The sequence below is a fragment of the Aquarana catesbeiana genome, linkage group LG07, assembly GCF_042186555.1.
Source record: "Aquarana catesbeiana isolate 2022-GZ linkage group LG07, ASM4218655v1, whole genome shotgun sequence".
NCBI lineage: Eukaryota > Metazoa > Chordata > Amphibia > Anura > Ranidae > Aquarana > Aquarana catesbeiana.
In genome coordinates, this window is record NC_133330.1 from 192,666,364 (window position 1) to 192,688,993 (window position 22,630).

General features: G+C 43.6%; 1 protein-coding gene across 1 annotated transcript in view; it reads right to left on the reverse strand.

Moving 5' to 3' along the window:
• Window positions 1-3,416: 3,416 nt before the first annotated feature.
• Window positions 3,417-22,630, reverse strand: part of LOC141103397 (uncharacterized) — a 159,378-nt gene continuing 140,164 nt past the window's right edge. Inside the window, exons 26-27 of the mRNA XM_073592929.1 lie at window positions 15,037-15,261; window positions 3,417-3,688 (exon numbers count right to left, since the gene is read on the reverse strand). Of these exons, the coding sequence (XP_073449030.1) occupies window positions 3,663-3,688; window positions 15,037-15,261 (251 nt within the window). The 3' untranslated portion in view covers window positions 3,417-3,662. The remainder of the gene's footprint in view (window positions 3,689-15,036; window positions 15,262-22,630) is intronic.

Consider the following 22,630-nt stretch of genomic DNA (forward strand, 5'->3'; position numbering starts at 1 on the left):
AAAAAACGCGCTAGTGTGAATGGAGCCTTAGTGCCCAGTAGGCAAGTGGTTAAAGATATGCAAAGGGGGAATTAGGGATCACTCAGGTATGATAACCCTGAGAACTAAATTGATATATATTTGGGAGGGGGAAGTTGGGGTATGTACATGGGGGGGGTGGAGTGTGCACTATATAGGAATTAAGGCACAAATGGGGCACTGCCAGATGAGGCACTTTATATTGTCACTACCCCACCCAATACGGGCAATTAAAAATGTACTCCCCTTTGAGCAGTTGACGGTTTGCCCCTATACATCGTATTTTCCAGTTTTGTAAGATATTTACTACAATGGCAGAGCCAAGAATGCCACCATATATAGAGAAATAGGGGTATTTCTGAGTCAGCAACGGAAAGGGAAAGTGCTGACACTGGCACATGGCTCCTCAATGGATATAAACCCTAGATATGAACTTTAAATGTTTGGCAAGGTGGTATATTGCACCCACAAGAGAGTACAAATTATCAACCTGTAAAAAGTAGCCGCATTCTATTTGTTGATACTTCCTTTTTTCTCAATGTAGGTATCAATGTTAGGAGTTGTCAAACCATGGAAACAAAATCTTAAAGGATCCCCTTGGTATCATAGCACAGTGTGTGCCTGGTTCGTTTGGATCAGCAGCTGGTAAAGCCACACCAATAAATGGACTCTGTGCCTTAGGCTGGATTCACACCTATGCAGTTTTAGTGCATTTTTCAGATTTGCACTACAGAATGTGTTCCATAGGAAACCATGTTAAATGGACTGTAGTGCAAATCTGCAAAATGCAAAAAGCACTAGAACTGCATAGATGTGAACCCAGCCTGAGGCTCCATTCACACTAGCGCGTTTTTTGATGCATTTTGCATTTTGCAGAAATGCATGGGAATTTTTTAACATGGGTTCCTATGGAACATGTTCACATCAATGCTTTTTTGTATCTCTGCGTTTTTGGAAAGGGTCGGGGACTTTTTTTCATGCAAAAAGCAGCGTTTTGCATGTAATGGATTTCAATGGACAAGCATCAAAAACGCAAGTGCAGCGTTTTTGCAGCGTTTTTGATGCGTTTTTGCCGTTTTTTTTTTTTTTTTTAATTTTTTTTTTTAGACTGTAAAAAAAAAACTGTAAAAAAAAAAAAAAAAAACGCAAAACGCAAATCGCGGCAAAAACGCCGCAAAAACACTGCTCAAAAACGTGGCAAGCATGAAAAAAAAACCTCCAAAAACGCTCAAAAGCAACATGCATAGGTGTGAATCGAGCCTGAGGGAAGGAGCTGTTGCAGTAGACTGACCTTGCAGTAAGTGGCATAAAGCCCAGCTAATGACCTTTTCAGCCTCAGCTGGATAAAGACTTGTTACTTCCCCACAGGTGTAGTAATGCAAAGGAGGGCTGGGTAGGCTAGGATGAATTTTATCCGTTTGTGCACCAAAAGTTAACAAACACCAATAAAGGCCTTATTTTGGCTGGCCACCCCAGATGAATGATCCGAAAAGTCCATCAGCTTGTAATTGTGTGCAAAACTCAGGAATTCTAACATTAAGACTGGGTTCACATCTCTGTGCGGAGCGGCTTACAGCAGGGGTCCGGTGCGTCCCTGTTTACCTTTTCAGGTCCGATTTCGGTCTGAATTTTTAGCTGGATTTGTACCCGAATCGAACCAGAAGAGGCACAGGACTCCTGTGCAATTTTTCTTCGCAGCCGTCCCAGGGCTGTGTGAACCGGGTACATTGAGAGCCGATCACATGCTCCTGACATGCTAATTGGATGCAGAGAAAACTACATCCAATTCGCAATAGTGTGAACCCAGCCTTAATCTACTGGAACAGCAAAATGTTTTTCTTTTAAACAAAATATATCTACTGTATTTAGAAACAAAAACAATAAAAATATTTAAAAACAATACAAAAAAGTACATAAAAACGAATTTATATTAGAAAATAAGTCCTCAGTGTATTTATATTTTTACCATCTATTGTTAAGTGTTTGCTTGTTTTATATGGCAGTACAGTTGCTCTGAATCAATAGTTCCAGCCATTTAGGGAATGGGACCATATAATTGCACTATTCTGGCAAATTGCTGGCAATAAGATAATATCCACTGTCAATTTCTTTTCCAGAAAAAGGTCTTTAAAAAAAAAAAAAAAAAACTGAAAATGTATAGTTACTTTTGGCGACAAAGGAGCTAAGCTTCCCTGAAATGTAGTCTCAGGAATCTGTATCTCATTATTATTGCACAGGGTATGGTCAGGTGTCTGTCAATGGGGGAAGCAGAAGACTAGCAGAGTGGCATGTGTGCTCCAATTTTGGTGTGTATTCCTAACACCAGACCCTTAGCTCCCTTTGACAGACCAAACTGGGACAAAGGCTTATGGAGTGGACTAGGGGCTAGCCTCCTAACCACTGATTATGACCTATGGAGGAGACCGGGGATTTTGTCTGCTTCTTCCTGTCAGAGCATGAGAAAGAGCTCAGCCTCTGATCCAAGGCAGAGAGCAGGTCATTCTCTAATGATAGACAACAACACGATGAACGCTGAGAGCGAGGCTTGGATTAATTCTCTGAATAAGGACAATAAGGCTTCACTTCTGGAGTGGATGGAAAGGTGTCATTTTAATATTGTACAGGTTAATGCTCAGAGGAAATATCTGGTGGCCCTTCTGCAGACTGAGTTGGAGAAGCCCCTCCACTTGGGAATTTTTCTATCAACAATCTCCCTCAACAAATCTATGAAGATAAATTCCACTTTTTCAGACTGCTGGAACGTTGTATGAGCTTTGTCTCATAGACTGGTGCTGGACAGTCTGAGGTGGGGTGGGATCCCTGAATAATAAAAGCATTGTCTGTGTGGGCAGGGACTTGAATTACCTAGGCTTGTCTAGGTGACTAGTTGTTAATTAGATCACTGTTAGCTGTTGGGTGTTCCTTATATGTGCTAATGATACTACTGTTTACAGTTTGCATTTTTAAGGTATTGTGATCAGGCTCTTACCTGATTTTGTGTGGTATAAATTCTGTGTGAATTTACAATAAAGTTAGTTCCAATTTGCACCTAAGCTAGTGTTATCTGGTTCTTGGGTGCCATGATCAGTTACAGCTTCCTCCACTCAGGAACCAGGTATTGTATCTTGACTGAGGCACCCAAGCTGGGTGCTGGACAGTCTGTCACACTCCCCTTCAAGGCAAAAACCATTAGGCGTTTCGTCATCTAGGACTTGATTGACATTTACGTGGCTTATCTTTGAAAAATCCCACGCAGGTTGATGAGGTTTAATATAGAAAATTATACCTTTCTATGACAGAGATGAGAACTAGAAATATAAAATCACTGTCTCGTGCAAAACAGTAACAGTCATATTGTTTTGTTGAAATAGTAACTGGAAAAGGGTAACAAATGCCTGGAGCACTAAAAATATTTTATTAAACGATAGCATTTTTGAAGCGTCATACATAACATTTGGGGTAGCAATACTAAAATATATAGCAACATATGCAAGGAGAAAGAAGTGTGAAAGCATTTGTTTCAAAGAATCATATTTACTGTCTTCACAAGGCAGATACTGTAAGGATGCCAAGGTACCAGTTTATAAAGAAGTGTACGAGCAGCTGGATATAAAAGAAGTTAGCACAGATACAAAACATCTTCATTATGGATTAATTATTGCTGTATATCCTGTATGGGGAGAAAAAAAAAATAGTTACAATTAAAATTGATAATGTTAAACTATGTTTTGCCCAAAGATATGTTTGCTGATGTAGTCACCATTTCACAACTATGGCTGTAGGTTACTTAAAATAAATCTTTTCATGCGGTTCAAAATGGTATCAGGAAAGCTATTAAAAAAAAAAACATACAGACAGGGGTCTTTAAACTCTCTAAACAATTGGCCATTCCCTAGCCTTCAAATTTTAGGGGGGCTGGACTGTGACCAGTGATAGTAATGCCCTAGCATCAGTGATGGTAAACAATCCCCCTGGCTAGGTGGTCTATTGGAATAAAAAAATATCTGGTATCTGTGTTCAGTGGATGAAGGAATACAACCCCAGTACCAAAAAGGTTGGGACGCTATGTAAAATTATTATACAGGATTAGGATAGTGTCAACAGTTTACACAGCACTTTACAACATAAGCACAGACAGTACAATTGCAATATAATTTAATACAGTGGGAAACAGAGGGCCCTGGTTATTAGAGTTTACAATCTAAAATCTATATAAAAACAGAATGCAATGATCTGCAGATTTCATAAACCCATATTTTATTAAAAATAGAAAACAGCAACTGGCCGCCTCAGTTTCCAGAGTGTTGTTACAAAAAGAGGGGATGCTACACAATGGTAAACATGGCCCTGTCCCAACTTTTTTTGAGATGTGCTGCTTCCATCAATTTCAAAATGTTTCTTTTTTTTTCTTAAAATGGTATGTTTTCCCTGTTTAAACAGTTGATATGTTTTCTATTTTCTATTGTGAATAAAATATGGGTTTATGAGATTAGTAAATCATTGCATTCTGTCTTTATGTAGAATTAACACAGCGACCCAACTTTTTTGGAATTGGGTTTGTAATATCCAATGCTTGGTGTTTGGAAGGGGCAGTGCTACACTGTTGGTGTCATTGGTAGAAAAAGTGCCCCATCATTGATGTAATTTGTGCCCATTGTTGATGTCAGTGGGAGAAATAGTTCCCCAATAGTTGGGTAAAGGCAGGCCAAGGGCTGCATTGGCCCACGGGCCACAGTTAGGGGACCACAGATCTAGACCATATTTGGCGTAATTACTGTATTTTGAAAGGTTAATACATTATACGCTATATTTTGCTTTTCTAATAGGGTACTCTATAGCAGGCATATGCAATTAGCGGACCTCCAGCTGTTGCAGAACTACAAGTCCCATGAGGCATAGCAAGACTCTGACAGCCACAAGCATGACACCCAGAGGCATGATGGCACTTGTAGTTTTGCAACAGCTGGAGGTCCGCTAATTGCATACCCCTGCTCTATAGGTAGACAAAACAAGTCTGATATAAAGATTTCAAGACAAGTCTCGGGAGCTTACAAAACAGAACATTTCTATCAAATACTTACTGTAATTTTCCTTTCGTGATCGACTCCATGGCAGCCTACGTGTGGGTTAATCCTGCCCCCTTATACCTCATAGGACCCTTCTCCCATAAATCTTTGTTCCGGGCCAGAAGCTGTGTTCTATAATTTAGCCTACTCCAGCCACTGGGAGGGAACTCCTGCTGCCAAGGAGTCCATCAGGAAAGATAAATTACAGTAAGAGTTTTCCTGACAGAGTCCATGGCAGCCTACGTGTGGGCAATAACTAGCCATACACACCCACGTGGGCAAAGTGCTGGACAAAAAAAAAAGGTTTAATTGGCACCATCAACAGACAAGATACATAAATCAAATTTAACAGAAAATAATGAGTCTCACTCTATGCAGTAGTGCGCCATGAATGTGTGAATGGAAGACCACGAGGCCGCTTTGCAAATAACTTCTGGAGCCACGTGATGTGAAGCTGTCCATGATGGAGACACGTTTCTGGTTAAGTGAGCGGTCACCGCTTCTGGAGGCACCAAGCCCTTAGCTTTGTAGGCCCACTGAATGATCCATGCTGCAATAGATCTGGAAGAGGCACACATTCCCTTATTCTTTACATAAAAAAGAACGAACAGGTAGTCGGACTGACGGAACTGAGCTGTAGTTTCTAGATACTGACTCAGAGCTTTCCCACATCTAGGGGATGAACACTGGAATCTCCGGTAGATCTAAACGTTGGAAGAGCAATCTCCTGCTTGTGAAACACAGAGGAAACTTAGGGGTTTGAACCCAACATAAGAATCAAAACTACCCGATCAGGAAAAAAGGTTAGAAATGGCCCCTTGCATCCCAGGGAGCTGATTTCAGAGACCCTCTTGGCTGATGTTTATAGCCACCAGGAAGGCAACTTTTAGAGAAAGTTCCTTAATAGAGGACTGATCTGCATGTTCCATCTCTCTTCCTGAGAAGAAATCCAGGATGAGGGGAAGATCCCACTTAGAAAATCTTGGCTTTTTCTGAGGTCTGAGTGTTACTGCTCCTCTGAAGAACTGCTGAGTAAGGCTGTATTCACACCTATGCATTTTTAGTGCTTTTTGCAGATTTGCACTACAGTCCATTTAACATGGTTTCCTATGGAACACATTCTCAGCACAAATGCAAAAAGCACTAAAAATGCATAGGTGTGAATCCAGCCTAAGAGGGTGTCTAGCCCAGGAAACGCCCATAAAGGCAGAAATTGCAGAGACTTGAACCCGCAGCGAGCTGACTGACAGGGCGAGATCTAAGCCCAATTCTAAGAAGTCCAGAATATCATGTATCTTTGGGTTATTGCAAGACCCTGCAGTGCAAGAGGTGCAGTCTGCAATTGTTTTCCAAATTCTTTGGTAGACCCTGTTGATGCCTGCTTTTCTGGCGTTCAATAAAGTGCAGATGGCCTTACTTGGACAGCCTGGGGCCTCCAGCCTTCCCCTCTCAAAAACCAGACCATCAGATGTAGATGGGCCGGGCATGGATGTAGAGTTGCCCCTTGTGATAGGAAATCTGGTCTGGAGGGCAGAGGAACTGGGTCCAGGAAGCTGAGTTGCATCAGCAGGGGCAAACCATGGCATGTTTGGCCAGTATGGGACTATTGCCACTATCTCTGCTTTCTCCATCCTGAGCCTCGACAGAAACCGGAGAATGACAGGAACCAGGGGAAAGGCATAGGCCCTGTAGAATCGCCAATGGTCTGTCAGAGCATCTACCCCGAAAGCCTGGGGACAACGAGACCTCCTGTAGTATTTCTCTAGTCTGAAGTTGCACGGAGAGGCGAACAAGTCTTCCGGAATGACTCCCAAGGACAGGACCCACTTAAAGACTGCGGGGTGGAGAGTCCACTCGTTGTCTAGAGAAACTCTCGACAGAAAATCTGCCTGAATGTTCTGGGCTCCAGAGAGATAGACAGCTGTTAGGTTGGCCAGGTTCTTCTGGGCCCAGGTCATGATGGGCTCTACTTCCTTCAGCAGGGAGAGACTGCTGTTGCATTGTCCAGTCTTAGGAGTACTGAGGTTCCTGCCATTAAGTGGTGAAAGGTCTGTAGAGCGCAGAATGCTGCCCAGAGTTCCATAACATTGGAGACTATCCTGTGAGAAGGAAAACACAATATGCCTTGTGCTACCTCTGACAAGCAGAGAGTGCCCCAGCCCCTGTTGCTGGCATCTGTTGATGGTGATCCAAGACACCGGTGCAATGGAATGACAATTGAGGAGGTTCCTCCTCTGTAACCACAAAAGAAGGCTCCCCTGCATGGATAAGGTTATTCGGATAGAGTGATCCAGAAGCCTGCATTCCACTGCTGGAGGAAACCCTTCTGGAAGGGCCGCATTTTCCACTTTACTATGGGTGCTGTTGCTACCATGGTGCCGATGATTTTTAGGCATTGTGAGGCTTGGAGATGAGAGGAGGGCATTGCAAACCAAACTCTGTCCCAGATCACTGGGATTTTTTCCAGGGGTAAGGAGATGGTGCTCTTGATAGTGTTGAATTGTGCCCAGAGGAATACCAGGGACTGCGTAGGATCTAGGTGGCTCTTTTCCATGTTCAGTAGCCAACCGAACTCGAGTAGAGTGGAGATGACCTGGGATCTTTGGATTAGCAACTGCTCCCTGTCCCGAGATTAACAGCAGATCGTCCAGATAATGATACAGACCGATACCTCTGGTCCTGATCAGTGCCACGACAGCCAACAAGAGTTTTTTGAAAACACACGAGGCAATGTCATAAGCCCAAAGGAGAGACAGGTGAACGGCAAATAGATTTGATTGACAGCAAAGCGAAGGTATTTCTGGAACTCTGGCGCTATCGGGACATGAAAGTAAGCATCCTTCAGGTCTATAGACATGAGCCAATCGCCTGGCTACATTGCTTGACGGATCGTGAGCAGTGTCTCCATCTTGAACTTCTCCTTCTTGATAAAAGAATTCAAGTGGGTTAGGTCTATAACTGGCCTCCAGGAGCCGTTTTTCTTCAACACCATGAAGAGGGGAGAGTAGACCCCTTGAAACCTTTTGTGGACTAGAACTGATATTGCAGCGCCCTGAGCCACAAGAGAGTCTGCATAGGACAGGAGAATTTGCTTTTTCTCTTCCGAGAGAGGCAAGGATGTGGATATGAATCAGAGAATGGGTGGGCTGCTGAACGTCCAGGCATAGCCTGATGAGACTGTTTTGATCGAGGCTGCCCAGACGTGTTGAAAACGATGAAAGTGAGCTCCGACTCACTCTGTCTGGGCAAGAGCAATATTAAAGAGACTTAGGGGCTTCTCGTCCACCGGAGGATGCCCCTTTTGAAAACTTCTGGCCTGAAGGCTGTTTTTTCTTCCAGGTCTTCCTGAACTCACAGCCAGGTCTATAGCGGCGAGCATCCCTCACTCAATCTGAACATTGCCTGGGCTGTGTTCTCTTCTGGTTTAGCAGACAGCGATCCTGGGGAAGGAATCCCGACTTGCACCCTGTGACATGGGTGATGGCACTGTCCAATTTGTTCCCAAAGAGGGATGAAACCGCAATGGGAATCCTACACCGTGCCTGCTTGGAGGCAGGGTCAGCTACCCACGGGCACAGCCACAAGGCATGCTTAGCCGTGACAGATGACAGCATGATCCAAGCCTCCAGGCGAATTATGTCCAGGGAAGCCTCCCCCAGAAAAGCCGCCACCAACCTTAGTTCATGAATAGGTGAGCTCCTAGCCATTTCTTCTAAGATGCTCCTCAGAGGAGCATCTACGTCGTCCGTCCAGACTTGCATCGCTTTAGAAGAGCTGTGAGAGCTAGAGCTGGTTTGCAGGTCATACCCGCTGTAATGTAGATCTACTTGAGGTTGGTATCAATTTTGCTCTCCAGGCCATCCCTAAAGGATACAGTATCCTTCAGTGGAAGTGTGACTTGCCTCACCAATCTCATTAGGCCTGTGTCAATGAGGGGAGCCGACTCCAGATGTTTCACATCCTCGCTTTTAAATGGGTACATCTTTGATACCTTCGTTAACAGGGAATTCTTCCTTTCAACACCACCCCATTCATCGGTAATTATTTCGCCGTTCACCCAAAAAGGGGAAATTAGGGTGTTCTTTTTTGAGGTGTTTAAAATACTTCCTCTGTTTGGAGGGTACCTCCACTGGCTCTTCCCATCTCAAAGCTTCTTTGACCGGCTGTGGTACTAGGGCAAATTCAAAACCTGCACCAGGGTCATCTACCTCCACCTCACTGTCCGAGGCTTCAATTGAGGAATGGCTTGGCTGTGATGGGCCTGGAGCCTCCAGATCATCCCTAATAGGGACTGACATGGTGTCGTCAGCAGGGTTGTGGGTTTGATCAGAATACACTTTACTCAAGGACTCACGGACCTCCTTTCTGACCAGTGCTTCCACTTGTTGGTCTCCACCCTCTCTTTCTCTTGCGGCTTTAGAAAAGCATTGCTCGGAGAGTGAACCTGGGCCCTGCATCCCCAGCAGGCTTTGCTCTCAGAGCAGCTGGAGTGGCGGTGAGAGTGTCGCCCAGAGGTGGTTTTAGACTCCTCTCTGTGGTGCCTAGATCTGGAGGGTGATCTATGGCGGCTGGAGCTTGAAGAGGAGTGATGACGTCGAGACCTAGGACAGTCTTTGTCTTCACGTGCCGTGTTTTGGTGTTCAGACCTAGAAGGTCTGAGCGGAAAAGAAAGGGATAAGAGCTCCTGAATGAGTGAACCCAAGCATCACAAGAAGAAACAAAAGAACTTAATCCTACCTGCAGTGCAACGGTTGGCCACAGGGGGGCGGTGACAGATCCATGGCAAGGCAGCTTGGAACTGAAAATGAATCATTAATGACTATGAGAAACAGGAGTGACAACAGGCATGAGCGAGCACATAAACATAGCCAGCAGCCAGGATTCAGGGAGCCTGCAGCAAGTAATTTACCTTGAGAACCAGAGACCAGTGCCTGGGGAAACCACTGCACAAGCCTGCAAGTCATCCCAAGGAATAGCTGCTTTGACAGCTATTTAAATCTGCCGCCGTTGATGACGACACCACACCCCGCAGCGTGCCTATGCTGGAAAACGTGGCCACATGGCGCCTGTGCACATGAGCGACCATCGCCATTTTGCGGGACCGCGCCTGCACGAACCAAGCTCAGTTTTGTTTGTGGCTTGCAGATGCGCAGACCGGTCCCGGCGACTTCCTGAAATGGCGAGCTGGGACGCAGATGCACTCCAGCCGCCATGGCCACGACTACTAGAGCTTGAAAGCTACCTAGAGACAAACGCAAAGAAACGGCTGCCATTTAAAATGAGTGTCTTTGTACTTTACCACCACCACGGCACAATCTGGACCAGACTTGGGACTGGGAGCTGCTGCTCGATTAGGGCGTTTACAAGAGTTCCCACTAATAGCTGGGATGTTTGGCCATATTGCCGCTTGCCTGCCAATGGCCAGGCTAGTAAGCTCTTCATGGCATCGCATTATGTTGCCCATGTCCACCTGCTAATAGCGAGGATTGCTGGACTTCAGAGAGGATCACCGTTAACCACCAAAGTATCGCTGTGCACACCGCCAGGCCTGGAAGACTTCATGAAAGGTCCTGGGAGAACAAAAAAGGAACATTGCCTCTGGCCCGGAACAAAGATTTATGGGAAAAGAATCGTATGAGGGGGCGGGATTAACCCACACGTAGACTGCCATTTCAGGAAAGAAATTTTCCCTGAGCCAGTGTTACAAGGGCCATCGCTGACTTAAAGGCTAAATCCTGTAGCACAGTTATCATTTAAAATCTAAACAAAAACAATGTAATATATTTCAGCTTGCGAGTCCATAGATAAGGTGGCTTTGTTAATTTTCTTTTTTTTCAGGCTACTTTTCCTTTATTTAGAGTATATGTGGTAATTCTGCAAATAAAGAAAAACTCCTGTCCCTGGGTGGCAGCTGCAGGCATCATCCCGGTACCGTTTTTTTTGGAGACAACGATCATCTTTCTTGTAAAAGCAATCCTCCCGCTGCCTTCTGTGACTTTACCGTGATTTCCCGTCCCACTGGAGATCCCGATTGACCAGCCAGCACTTCCGCCGGCTGATCACACAGCCGACCAAAGACTGGATCGGCTTTATGATATACCAATATATAGCGATGATGACCTTACTTCACTTACAGTTTACCTGGATGTAAACGGTGCCATTTTAAAAAATTATTATTATATCAGATTTATATAGCGCCAACAGTTTGCGCAGCACTTTACAACATTGGGGCAGACAATACATCTTTTATATTTTATCAAAGCATTGTGTTTTGTATTGTGATGGGTTTTTTTTTTTTGCATTAAAATTTTTTTAAAAAGTGTTTTTTTTCCAAAAAAATCTTACGTAGAACAGAATGGGTACAAATGATTATTGCGAAGTTATCCCAATAGGAAATTGGGGTATATATAAGTGCAAATACAGTAAAATTATTAAACCATAATATTGTTGAAGTGTAGATCAACAGTTATAGTGTATATAAAGCGCATATAGTCCATGTATGACATCAAAATGGTGACTATAAATGAGTGTGAACTGGTTGTCTGTAGATAATCCACCACCGTAAGGAAAGAAGCTTACCAGACAGTTTGAACCCAACAAGGCGTATGCCTGATGAGTCAACCAAGCTTTTGGTGTAACACACCCAAGGAGGTACAGCAACCACGACTTCCAATCTAGACCGAATCGGATGTGGTTCCGTGACGATTATGACATCAATGAGTGTCCACCATATGAATAGCAACCGGAATTCGTGAGCAGTTCCTCTCAGTGTGACATATAGCAAAAGGAGAAAAAATTGGGCCACATAGTGTGATTCCGTTTAGATGTAAAACATTTGTTAAAAATGCTAAAATGGTTACTCACATTTGAGAAGACCTTAAAAGCGTTTGGATAAAATCAAAGCAACGCAGTGGCATCAGCAGAACCCGTCCCGACGTTTTGTCCTAATAAGGCATCCCCAAAGGGCTCTGCTGATGCCACTGCGTTGATTTGATTTTATCCATGCATTTAATTTCTTCTCAAATGTGAGTGACCATTTTAGCATTTTTAATAAATGTTTTACATCTAAACGGAATCACACTATGTGGCCCAATTTTTTCTCCTTTTGCTATATGTCACACTGAGAGGAACTGCTCATTAATTCCGGTTGCTATTCATATGGTCGACACTCACTGATGTCATAATCATCACGGAACCACATCCGATTCGGTCTAGATTGGAAGTCGTGGTTGCTGTACCTCCTTGGGTGTGTTACACCAAAAGCTTGGTTGACTCATCAGGCATACGCCTTGTTGGGTTCAAACTGTCTGGTAAGCTTCTTTCCTTACGGTGGTGGATTATCTACAGACAACCAGTTCACACTCATTTATAGTCACCATTTTGATGTCATACATGGACTATATGCGCTTTATATACACTATAACTGTTGAGCTACACTTCAACAATATTGTGGTTTAATAATTTTACTGTATTTGTACTTATATATACCTCAATTTCCCATTGGGATAACTTCTCCTTGTTTTTTTATTGCAATAGTGCTGCACTTATTCTATCTTATTTGGTTTACTTTTTCACAGACTATCTGATGTGCTGGCAGCTACTATCTTTTGTTTAAGACAGCGCGGTTTCTTTCACATTTTTTTTTTTATATACAAATGATTATTCACTCATTTGTAAGATTGTTGCACTACTTGTCCTATTTTTATCAAATTCTTGTAAGAATATCTTTCTAATACTGAGCTCAGTACTATCTCCTGCAACAAAATTAAAGAGTGATCCTGTCACTAGGAGATTTTCTTCTCCATCCAAATTTCCAGTGTAGCCCTTGCCTCTTAATGAAATATGTTCTCATTGTTCATAGCAATGGTTTATTATCAATTTAATTTGACCCGACCAGATATTTAAAGCACATATAAAGGACACTTGCTACACAGTAGGGATGAGCTTCGAGTACGAGTCGAAATCATGTTCGACTCGAACATCGGCTGTTCGCCAGTTCGCTGAACAGCGAACAATTTGGGGTGTTCACGGCAAATTCGAAAGCCGCGGAACACCCTTTAAAAGTCTATGGGAGAAATCAAAAGTGCTAATTTTAAAGGCTTATATGCATGGTATTGTCATAAAAAGTGTTTGGGGACCTGGGTCCTACCCCAGGGGACATGGATCAATGCAAAAAAAAAGTTTTAAAAACGGACGTTTTTTCGGGAGCAGTGATTTTAATAATGCTTAAAGTGAAACAATAAAAGTGTAATATTCCTTTAAATTTCGTACCTGGGGGGTGTCTATAGTATGCCTGTAAAGGGGCGCATGTTTCCCGTGTTTAGAACAGTCTGACAGCAAAATGACATTTCAAAGGAAAAAAAGTCATTTAAAACTACTCCCGGCTATTAATGAATTGCCGATCCGACAATACACATAAAAGTTCATTGATAAAAACAGCATGGGAATTCCCCACAGGCGAACCCCGAACCAAAATTTAAAAAAAAAATAGCGTGGGGGGTCCCTGTACGGGTGACCCCGCCCCCCTCTGACATCACAGGGAATGCCACAGGGAAGTCCCCGTCAAGTCCCTGTGCGTCAGAGGGGGGCGGGGTCACCGGGTGGCCCCACCCTCCGTTATTTAAGAACTGTCAGAAGACGAGAAGCGTCACACAGCGGAAGCCTCCCATCACGGATGCGGAGCGGCCCGAGAAGAAGAAGGGAAGAAGATGCCGCGGAGGAAGATGCCGGACGAGAACACCAGAGGAAGAACCAGAAGAAGAAGAAGATGAAGGAAGAAACCGAAGGAAGATAGAAGATAAAAGAAAGAAGACAGAAGAAAGAAGAAGCATTTAAATAAAGGAATTGTCAAAAACTGTCTCTTGTCATTTTTAACACTTTTTTTTGTGAAATGGTAGGGGTACATTTGTACCCCCTTACCATTTCACACGGGGGGGCCGGGATCTAGGGGTCCCCTTGTTAAAGGGGGCTTCCAGATTCCGATAAGCCCCCTGCCCGCAGACCCCCACAACCACCGGGCAAGGGTTGTGGGGATGAGGCCCTTGTCCCCATCAACATAGGGACAAGGTGTTTTGGGGGGCTACCCCAAAGCACACTCCCAATGTTGAGGGCATGTGGCCTGGTACGGTTCAGGAGTGGGGGCGCTCTCTCGTCCCCCCTCTTTTCCTGCGGCCTGCCAGGTTGCGTGCTCGGATAAGGGTCTGATATGGATTTTTGGGGGGACCCCACGCCATTTTTTTTTTTTATTTTGGCACGGGGTTCCCCTTAAAATCCATACCAGACCTGAAGGGCCTGGTATGGAATTTAGGGTGACCCCCACGCCATTTTGTTTTTAAATTTTGGTTTGGGGTTCCCCTGTGGGGAATTCCCATGCCGTTTTTATCAATGTACTTTTATGTGTATTGTCAGACCGGCAATTCATTAATAGCCGCAAGTAGTTTTAAATGACTTTTTTTCCTTTAAAATGTCATTTTGCTATCAGACTGTTCTAAACACGGGAAACATGCGCCCATTTACAGGCATACTATAAACACCCCCAGGTACGAAATTTAAAGAAATATTACACTTTTATTGTTTCAATTTAAACATTATTAAAATCACTGCTCCCAAAAAAAACGGCCGTTTTTAAAAAAATTTTTTGCATTGATCCATGTCCCCTGGGGCAGGGCCCAGGTCCCCAAACACTTTTTATGACAATAACTTGCATATAAGCCTTTAAAATTATCACTTTTGATTATTCATGTTTGTGTCCCATAGACTTTAACGGTGTTCGCGTGTTCGAACAAATTTTTTGCCTGTTCGTATGTTCTGGTGCGAACCGAACAGGGAGTGTTCGGCTCATCACTACTACACAGTTGTACATCTCAGAACATTGATGGATGATGTATACCCTCTATAGAAACTATTGGAAACCTAGAACTCCAACTAGTAGTATATTGTGGATGTAAATCACCTGGAACAAAGGCCGGGTCACTTTCTCCTGATGGATTTACAGCGATAACTTGGAAGTTGCTGGATGTGAATGATGTTTGACAAGCCAGACCTGGTGTTGTACATATTGTATTACCATTATCCATCTCCACAACTCGGTACTCATTAGCATACGGTGACCCCTCCCATGATATAAATATGGTTCCTGCACTTTCTACCAGTGGATTCACTTGTGGAGAACATGGAGCTGCAAAACAAAAAGGAAGATAATGCTACAAAATTTCTGGAAACAATAGTGACAAGGATGTTTTGTGAAATCAGTATATGTGCATATAAAATATAGACATAATTAAAAGGCTAGATTATGGTACAAGTATTTAAAATGACGGTACACTTAAAACTATTTGCTTTGTTCCAAGTAGAGGTGTCTTCCAGCTCAGTCTCAATATGGGTAGATTTGTCCTTTTAAAACCCACAGGCTGCGCTGCCTTCAGCAGTTACTTTTCTGGGGACAACCCAAAATGTGGGATTTTCTTTTACTTTCACTTTCTATAATGAATCTGGACAAATTAAGATGGTGAATCTCCCCAATGAGGACACAGACAGCAATAAAAACCTAATAAGTGTCCTAATCCATCTCCAAAAAAAAAGTTTTGCCTTTAGTTATACAGTAAAACCTTGGATTGCGAGCATAATTCGTTCCGGAAACATGCCTGTAATCCAAAGTACTCGTATATAAAAGCAAATTTCCCCATAAGAAATAATGGAAACGCAGACAATTTGCTCCAAAACCGTTTATTCATAAATCCTTCAGTTTATGGTTTATATAAAAAGATTATAGCAATGTGATAGGTTGTGTAACCATAAAATGTCCATCTACAAATGGCAACCTCCACTGGGGGATTAGAAGCAAAATCCAGCAGGATCTACAGAGTATAAAAGAGAAGAGAGGTGTCTCTAAAGTTGCTTTCACAATGAGGCGCTTTACAGGTGCTACAGTGCTAAAAATAACACATGTAAAGTGCCTCTCCTGTCTCTTCTGTCTAGTGCTGGAGCGGTGCGCTTGCAGAACGGTAAAAAAAAGTCCTGCAAGCAGCATCTTGCATCTTTGCAGAGCTGTGGGAGCACTGTATACACTGCTCCTAAAGCGCCCCTGCCCATTGAAATCAACGGGGCAGCGCCAGCAAAGCGCAGCTTTGCGGGCAGTTTTAACCCTTTTTCGGCCGCTAGCGGGGGTTAAAAGCGGCCAAATAGCGCCACTAAACCGACGGTAAAGCGCCGCTAGCTTTACCACCGACGCCTCGGTGTGAAAGCACCCTAAGTGTAGCAATATGGTCCACAAAGACCGTCCCCTGCACCGCCGGATCTCACCGCTGTCAGCCTGCAATCATAACCGGGAAGGCTACCCTGCAGTAGAGCGATCTGAAATTGAGACTTGAAGCGCTCGTGGAGCGCAGCGTGGAAGGGATGACGTTGATGGTGGAATTGAGGATGGTCTATCTAGACAGCTTTACCCCGAATGCCTGCATACTTAGATGTGCCTGTTTTAATCATCAACCATGTGAGTTGCTAAATGTTGTAACTTCATTAAATGTAACCATATTGCTACACTTAGAGGCACCTCTCTTCTCTTTTATATTCAGTTGTGACATGACGCTACTTGTATATCAAGACATCGCTCATTTATCAAGTCACAATTTTTTAAAAAATTGCTTGTCTTGCAAAACACTCTCAGACCAAGTTACTCTCAATCCAAGGTTTTGTACTTTAATTGTTTCTGGTTCTGCTGCCACCTTGTGGCCATTGTTTTTACTGCATGTAATTTTCTATATTTCCTCCCCTTAATGTGATTTCCTTTACATCTTTTGTGAGCTCCAGTATCCTCCCTACAAGGCACACACTGAGGTAGAAAAAGCCAATATTCATTTTGAGCATCTTAAACACTTTGATATCATCATTTACCACATTTGAGGATGTCAAGTGTTTGCTGATTTAAGGTATCTGATGAAGACTGTCTGCAGTGATTTTCTCTGTTTTATTCAGGCCAGGCATTGAGATCTCAGGGAGGGATAAATAACTATTAAAATTGGAGACAGGATATAGGCCATGGCTGAACTCCAAACCAACTGTAAAATAAACAATTGAAATACATATATGGGAGGTACTTATCAAATTATTTGTAATTCTATCCAGTAAGTCCTGAGATTTATGCAATCCTGCCAGGCAGCACAGCCAGGCTGAGAACGTGACCTTTTTTCTGGTACAATTAAAGTGGTATGAAACCCAAAAACAAAATGTAATACTGCATTTGTTTTGTTCTTTTCAGGCTTTTTTCCCTTTATTTCATCTGGTGAACCGATCAGTATCACACTTTCTACTTTAGGGTTTCTGCATTCTGGATGAAGCAGTAAAGTAGACACATTTGGACAACAGCATTGTCAGTCTGAGGAGAGGGTAGTGTTTGACTAACAGAGTTAGATGGACCTTAACTCATATGTCGGCCAGGCGGCGCGGCTCTCGTTCTGCGAGGGCGTCATATGACGCCCTGCCCGTTAAACAGGGAATGCACGTGATCGTGTGCGCACATCCCTATACCTTCGGTGACGGCGTGTCACAAAGACACCGCTCGCCACTGAGGGGGGTGAACAGCCATTGGGCATGGCTGTTTACCACGCGATCGGCCAGGATGAAGTCACGGCCGATCACAGATGGTACTGCCCCACTGTGCACGGGCATGCGCGCAATCGCCGATGCTCGTCACCGACGATGGTAAACAGCCATTGGCCGGCGGCTGTTTACTACGTGATCGGCTGTGATCCTTTCACAGCCGATCACTAAATGTAAACCCAGAGCGGTAACTAGCTGTTACCAGGTCTTCTCTCCTCACACACCATTTCCAGTGTGAGGAGAGAAGAGCCAGGAGCAGTGAGTTACCGATCTGTGTCTGTATTGTACTGCACCAACACCACACTAGTCAGATCGCCCCCCCCCCGTGTCAAATGTCACCCAACAGTCACCACAGTCACCCCATAAAGTGCACCTGTCACATAAGATGCCCCAAGAACTAATTCGCAGGCACAGTACCAGCGTTGCCGCCAGCGATAGGCCCCGGGAACAAATGCCCAGTACCAGCACTGCCGCCGGTGATAGGCCCCAGGAACAAATGCCCAGACCCAGTACCAGTGCTGCCACATCACGCCTGAGTACCAGCACAGGGAATTCAAATCCCCCAACTACTGGAGTGTCATGTCCCCCAAGAGCCAGGGCCTCTACAAACGTGCCAGATGGTCTTGCCAACCCAACATGGCTGCCATCCGACTCGGGATCACCAATTATTCCCCCTTTCATAGCACAGTCAGGTATGCAGGCCAACAGCCAAAATTTCTCAGAGATTGATTGCTTTCATCTGTTTTTGCCCGACATTTTGCTGCAATTCATTGTGGACCAGACAAATTTATATGCCCAGCAGTATATTGCCAACAACCCCTAATCATCATATGCCCGTCCATTTGAGTGGAGAGATGTGAATTTGGAGGAGTTCAAATTGTTTATTGGGTCTCACCCAAACATGGGGCTTGGTCCACCAACCCCATCCACAGCATGCCCATTTATTCTGCCGTAATGGCCAGGTCCCGATACGAGATGATAATGCGCTTTCTTCATTTTAGTGACAACACCCAGTGCCCTCCCCGCAATCATCCAAATTGCAACAAATTATATAAACTTCGCCCACTGATAAATTTCTTTTCCCAACAATTTGAAGAACTCTATGTCCCCGATCAGAATATATGTGTCGATGAGTCCCTGGTACCCTTTTCAGGCCGGTTAGGAATAAGGCAATATATTCCTAGCAAAAGGGCCAGATACAGAGTAAAATTATACAAGCTCTGTGAGAGAGCCACGGCATATTTGTATGCGTTCCGCATATATGAAGGAAAAGATTCCCAGCTCCAGCCCCCTGAGCGCCTGGCCTACATGGGCACAACTGGAAAGATTGTATGGGACCTGGCATACACTTATACATCGCAAAAACCCTGGCCTGCGGAACCTCCAGAAAAAACAGGAAGGGCTTCCCACAATCTCTAGCAAACAAAAAGCTGTGAAGGGGGGAAAGAGCAGCATTGAAATGCAACAAAGTGTTGGCCTTGAGGTGGAAGGATAAAAGGGATATGCACGTGATGTCCACCATCCATGACGACACTACAATTGAGGTTCAAAGAAGACGAGGTCCCATTGAAAAGCCAGTATGTGTCCAAGATTATAATCTCTACATGGGGGGGTGGATTTCAAATGATTGATCAAATGATTCAGCCCCATTTGTCGATAAGGAGGTCTCGATTCTGGTACAAGAAGGTAGCAATTTATCTCATCCATTTGGCCGTTTATAATTCCTACATAGTCTACACCAAATCCACAGAAAGTCCCGCCTCCTTCCTACAATTCATAGAAGAAGTTGTCACGTCCCTCATCTATCACCAAAGACCCCGCCCCAGAAGACCTTCGCTCTGAGGCTGTTTGCCGACTTCATGAACGCCACTTCCCCCTCAACATTCCACCATCTGAAGCAGGCCGAAGACGGCAAAAAATGTTGCGTGTGCACCAAAAGAGGATTTAGAAAAGATACCAGCTACCATTGTCCCCAGTGTCCCTCCCAACCTGGCCTTTGCATTGGTGAATGCTTCCAACTTTACCATACATCCCTAAAATATTAGCCCATATTTTTAACCATTTCCCCATTTTCATCATCTGTGCTGACCATTTTCCATGCTTCCCCAAATAACCATGCCACTGCCTTCCACGTGAACTGACCCTGGCCTGTTTTTTGACTATGCCTCTGCCTACCGTTTGGACTGCTTCTACGTGAACTGACCCTGGCCTGTTTTTTGACTATGCCTCTGCCTACTGTTTGGACTGCTTCCACGTGAACTGACCCTGGCCTGTTTTGTGACTATGCCTCTGCCTACCGTTTGGACTGCCTCCACATGAACTGACCCTGGCCTGTTTTATCAACTACGCTACTGCCTACCGCTTGGACTGCTTGCATGTGAACTGACCCTGGCTTGTTTTATGGACTATGCTTTTGCCTACCACTTGGACTGATCTGTTTCGGAATTTCCGGATTAGGGTCTGGAGTCCAAAGGCTTCATAGAGACTTGGGTGGGTCGAAGCCTCTACCCCTGTGCCCCGGTCTTACCTGATTGCGGCCCTCAGCCTGCTGCTGACTTACTGCCATCATGCCTCTGCCTGCCGCATGAACGGACCACACCGCTACCTGGACTATGCAAATAATTCGCTGTAGCAAGAGGCAGTGCGTTTATGAAGGGCTGGAGAGCGGTACAATGAGTGTCTGTAGGTAACAGTGTACCAGGAAAATATTATGGCTGTGCTGGCTGTCTCTGCCTGGACAATTTCTATGGACTGTGCTGTGCTGACAATATCCTTGTGCTGATTATATACAATATTCCTGCCTGCTGCCTGGATAATTACTATTGCTGTCGCTAAGCACATCCCTGCCTGCTGCCTGGACTAGTGCTCTCCTCTGTGGATACTACTAAAAGCACAGTTAATGCTTTTTTTTTACCCTTTCCGCAATAGAATTTATTTTGGATTGTAATTCTTGGTATGTACATGCTATGTGTTAGAAATATGAAGGGCCTTCAAAAATGATAGGTTGCCAGGAAATTATATATGTAATTTATGCTCCTAGATGGTGCTACTTGGATGTTGGGCCTCTGTATGTGGCCAGGCTGTGTAAAAGGCTCACACATGTGGTATCACCATACTCAGGAGGAGTAGCAGAATGTATTTTGGGGTGTCATCTTTGCTATGTACATGCTATGTGTTGGAAATATCTGATATATGGACAACTTTGTGTAAAAAAAATGCGTTTTCATTTTTTTTCCACATTTTCCAAAAACTTCTGGAAAAAATGAACCGTTCAAAAGACTCATTATGCCTCATAGATTATACGTTGGGGTGTTTGCTTTCCAAAATGGGGTCATTTTGGGGGCAATTCCATTGTCCTGGTGCTCTAGGGCCTTCAAAAGTGTAATAGGTGATTGAGAAATGAGATGTCATTTATGCTTGCAGAACACCTGAAGGTGCTACTTCAATGTTGGGCCTTTGTATGTGGCCAGGCTGTGTAAAAGTCTCATACATGTGGTATCGTCATACTCGGGAAGAATAGCAGAATGTATTTTGGGGTGTAATTTGTTGTATGCATATGCTCTGTGAGAGAAATAACCTGTTAATATGACAATTTAAAAAAAAAAAAAAATTTAATTTTGCAAAGAATTGCGGGAAAAAAATTACAACTCAAAAAAACTCACCATGCTACTTACTTAATACCTTGGAATGTATACTTTCTAAAAGGGGTCATTTGGGGGGTATTTGTACTTTCCTGACTTGTTAGTGTCTCAAGAAATGAGATGCATCTGATGTACTGAAGGCCTGATCAGATGTGATCAATTTTCAGTGATTGGCACCATAGTTTGTAGACTCTATAACTTTCACAAAGACCAAATAATTTACACTTATTTGGGTTATTTTTACCAAAGATATGTAGCAGTATAAATTTTGGCCAAGATTTATGAAGAAAAATTACTAATTTGCAAAATTTTATGACAGAAACAAAGAGGCATTTTTTTCACATAATTTACAGACTTTTTTATTTATAGCACAAAAAATAAAAAACCTAATAGTGATTAAATACCACCAAAAGAAAGCTCTATTTGTGTGAAAAAAACTATGCAAATTTCATACAGTGTTGCTTGACTGAGTAATTGTAATTCAAAGTGTGAGAGTGCTGAAAGCTGAAAATTGGTCTGGGCAGGAAGGGGGTGTAAGTGCACTGTATTGATGTGGTTAAAGCGGTAGTAAACTCTCTAAACTACTTCTACCCAAAAAATACACAGAATGAAGTTCATTAAGTTACTTTAAATCAAAGCTCCGCATAGGGAAAATATATGAAGGCTTCTTACTTGTAAAAACGTTTTATTTGATAAAGCTCTTTTTCCTCTGCAGCTGCCGCCATGCTGACTTCTGTCTTCCGTGTTCAATACATTTATTACTTCCACCCTTACTCGCTTTCCATGTCCCTAATCTCGCACGCACACTGCCTGCTAAAGGCTTGGCTTATAAATGGCAAACTGTCTTGCGGGATCTTGGAGCTGACGTCACACAAAGGAAATGACGCACCCCTGGCATGTAAACACCAATTTTCCGGCAAAAAGAAGAGCCTGCCAGAAAAATGGGACTAACTGCAATGTCCCGATTACGTCATTGATTAGAAAAGGACAAATTACACAGAAAGGGATAAGGTAGGAAGCGTTTTAACACAGAGAAACTAGTTCACGAGGTAGGAAAGCTTGATATGGTGGAAATAGTACAGGATGGGTTTACTACTGCTTTACGCAGTTACAGCACAAGTTTTCTTTCCTTTTTGGGATAAAAGTTTTATAAAAATAAATAAAAGCTGACCATTGTAAGCCCCCCTGTTAGTGTTAAATAGTTTGTCTTAACCCTCTAAACCGATACTTTGTCTGGACAACTTGATCTGTTAAAGTAAGTTAAAAAATAACAGACTTACAGGCTGGATCTCCAGGTGAAAATAAAGG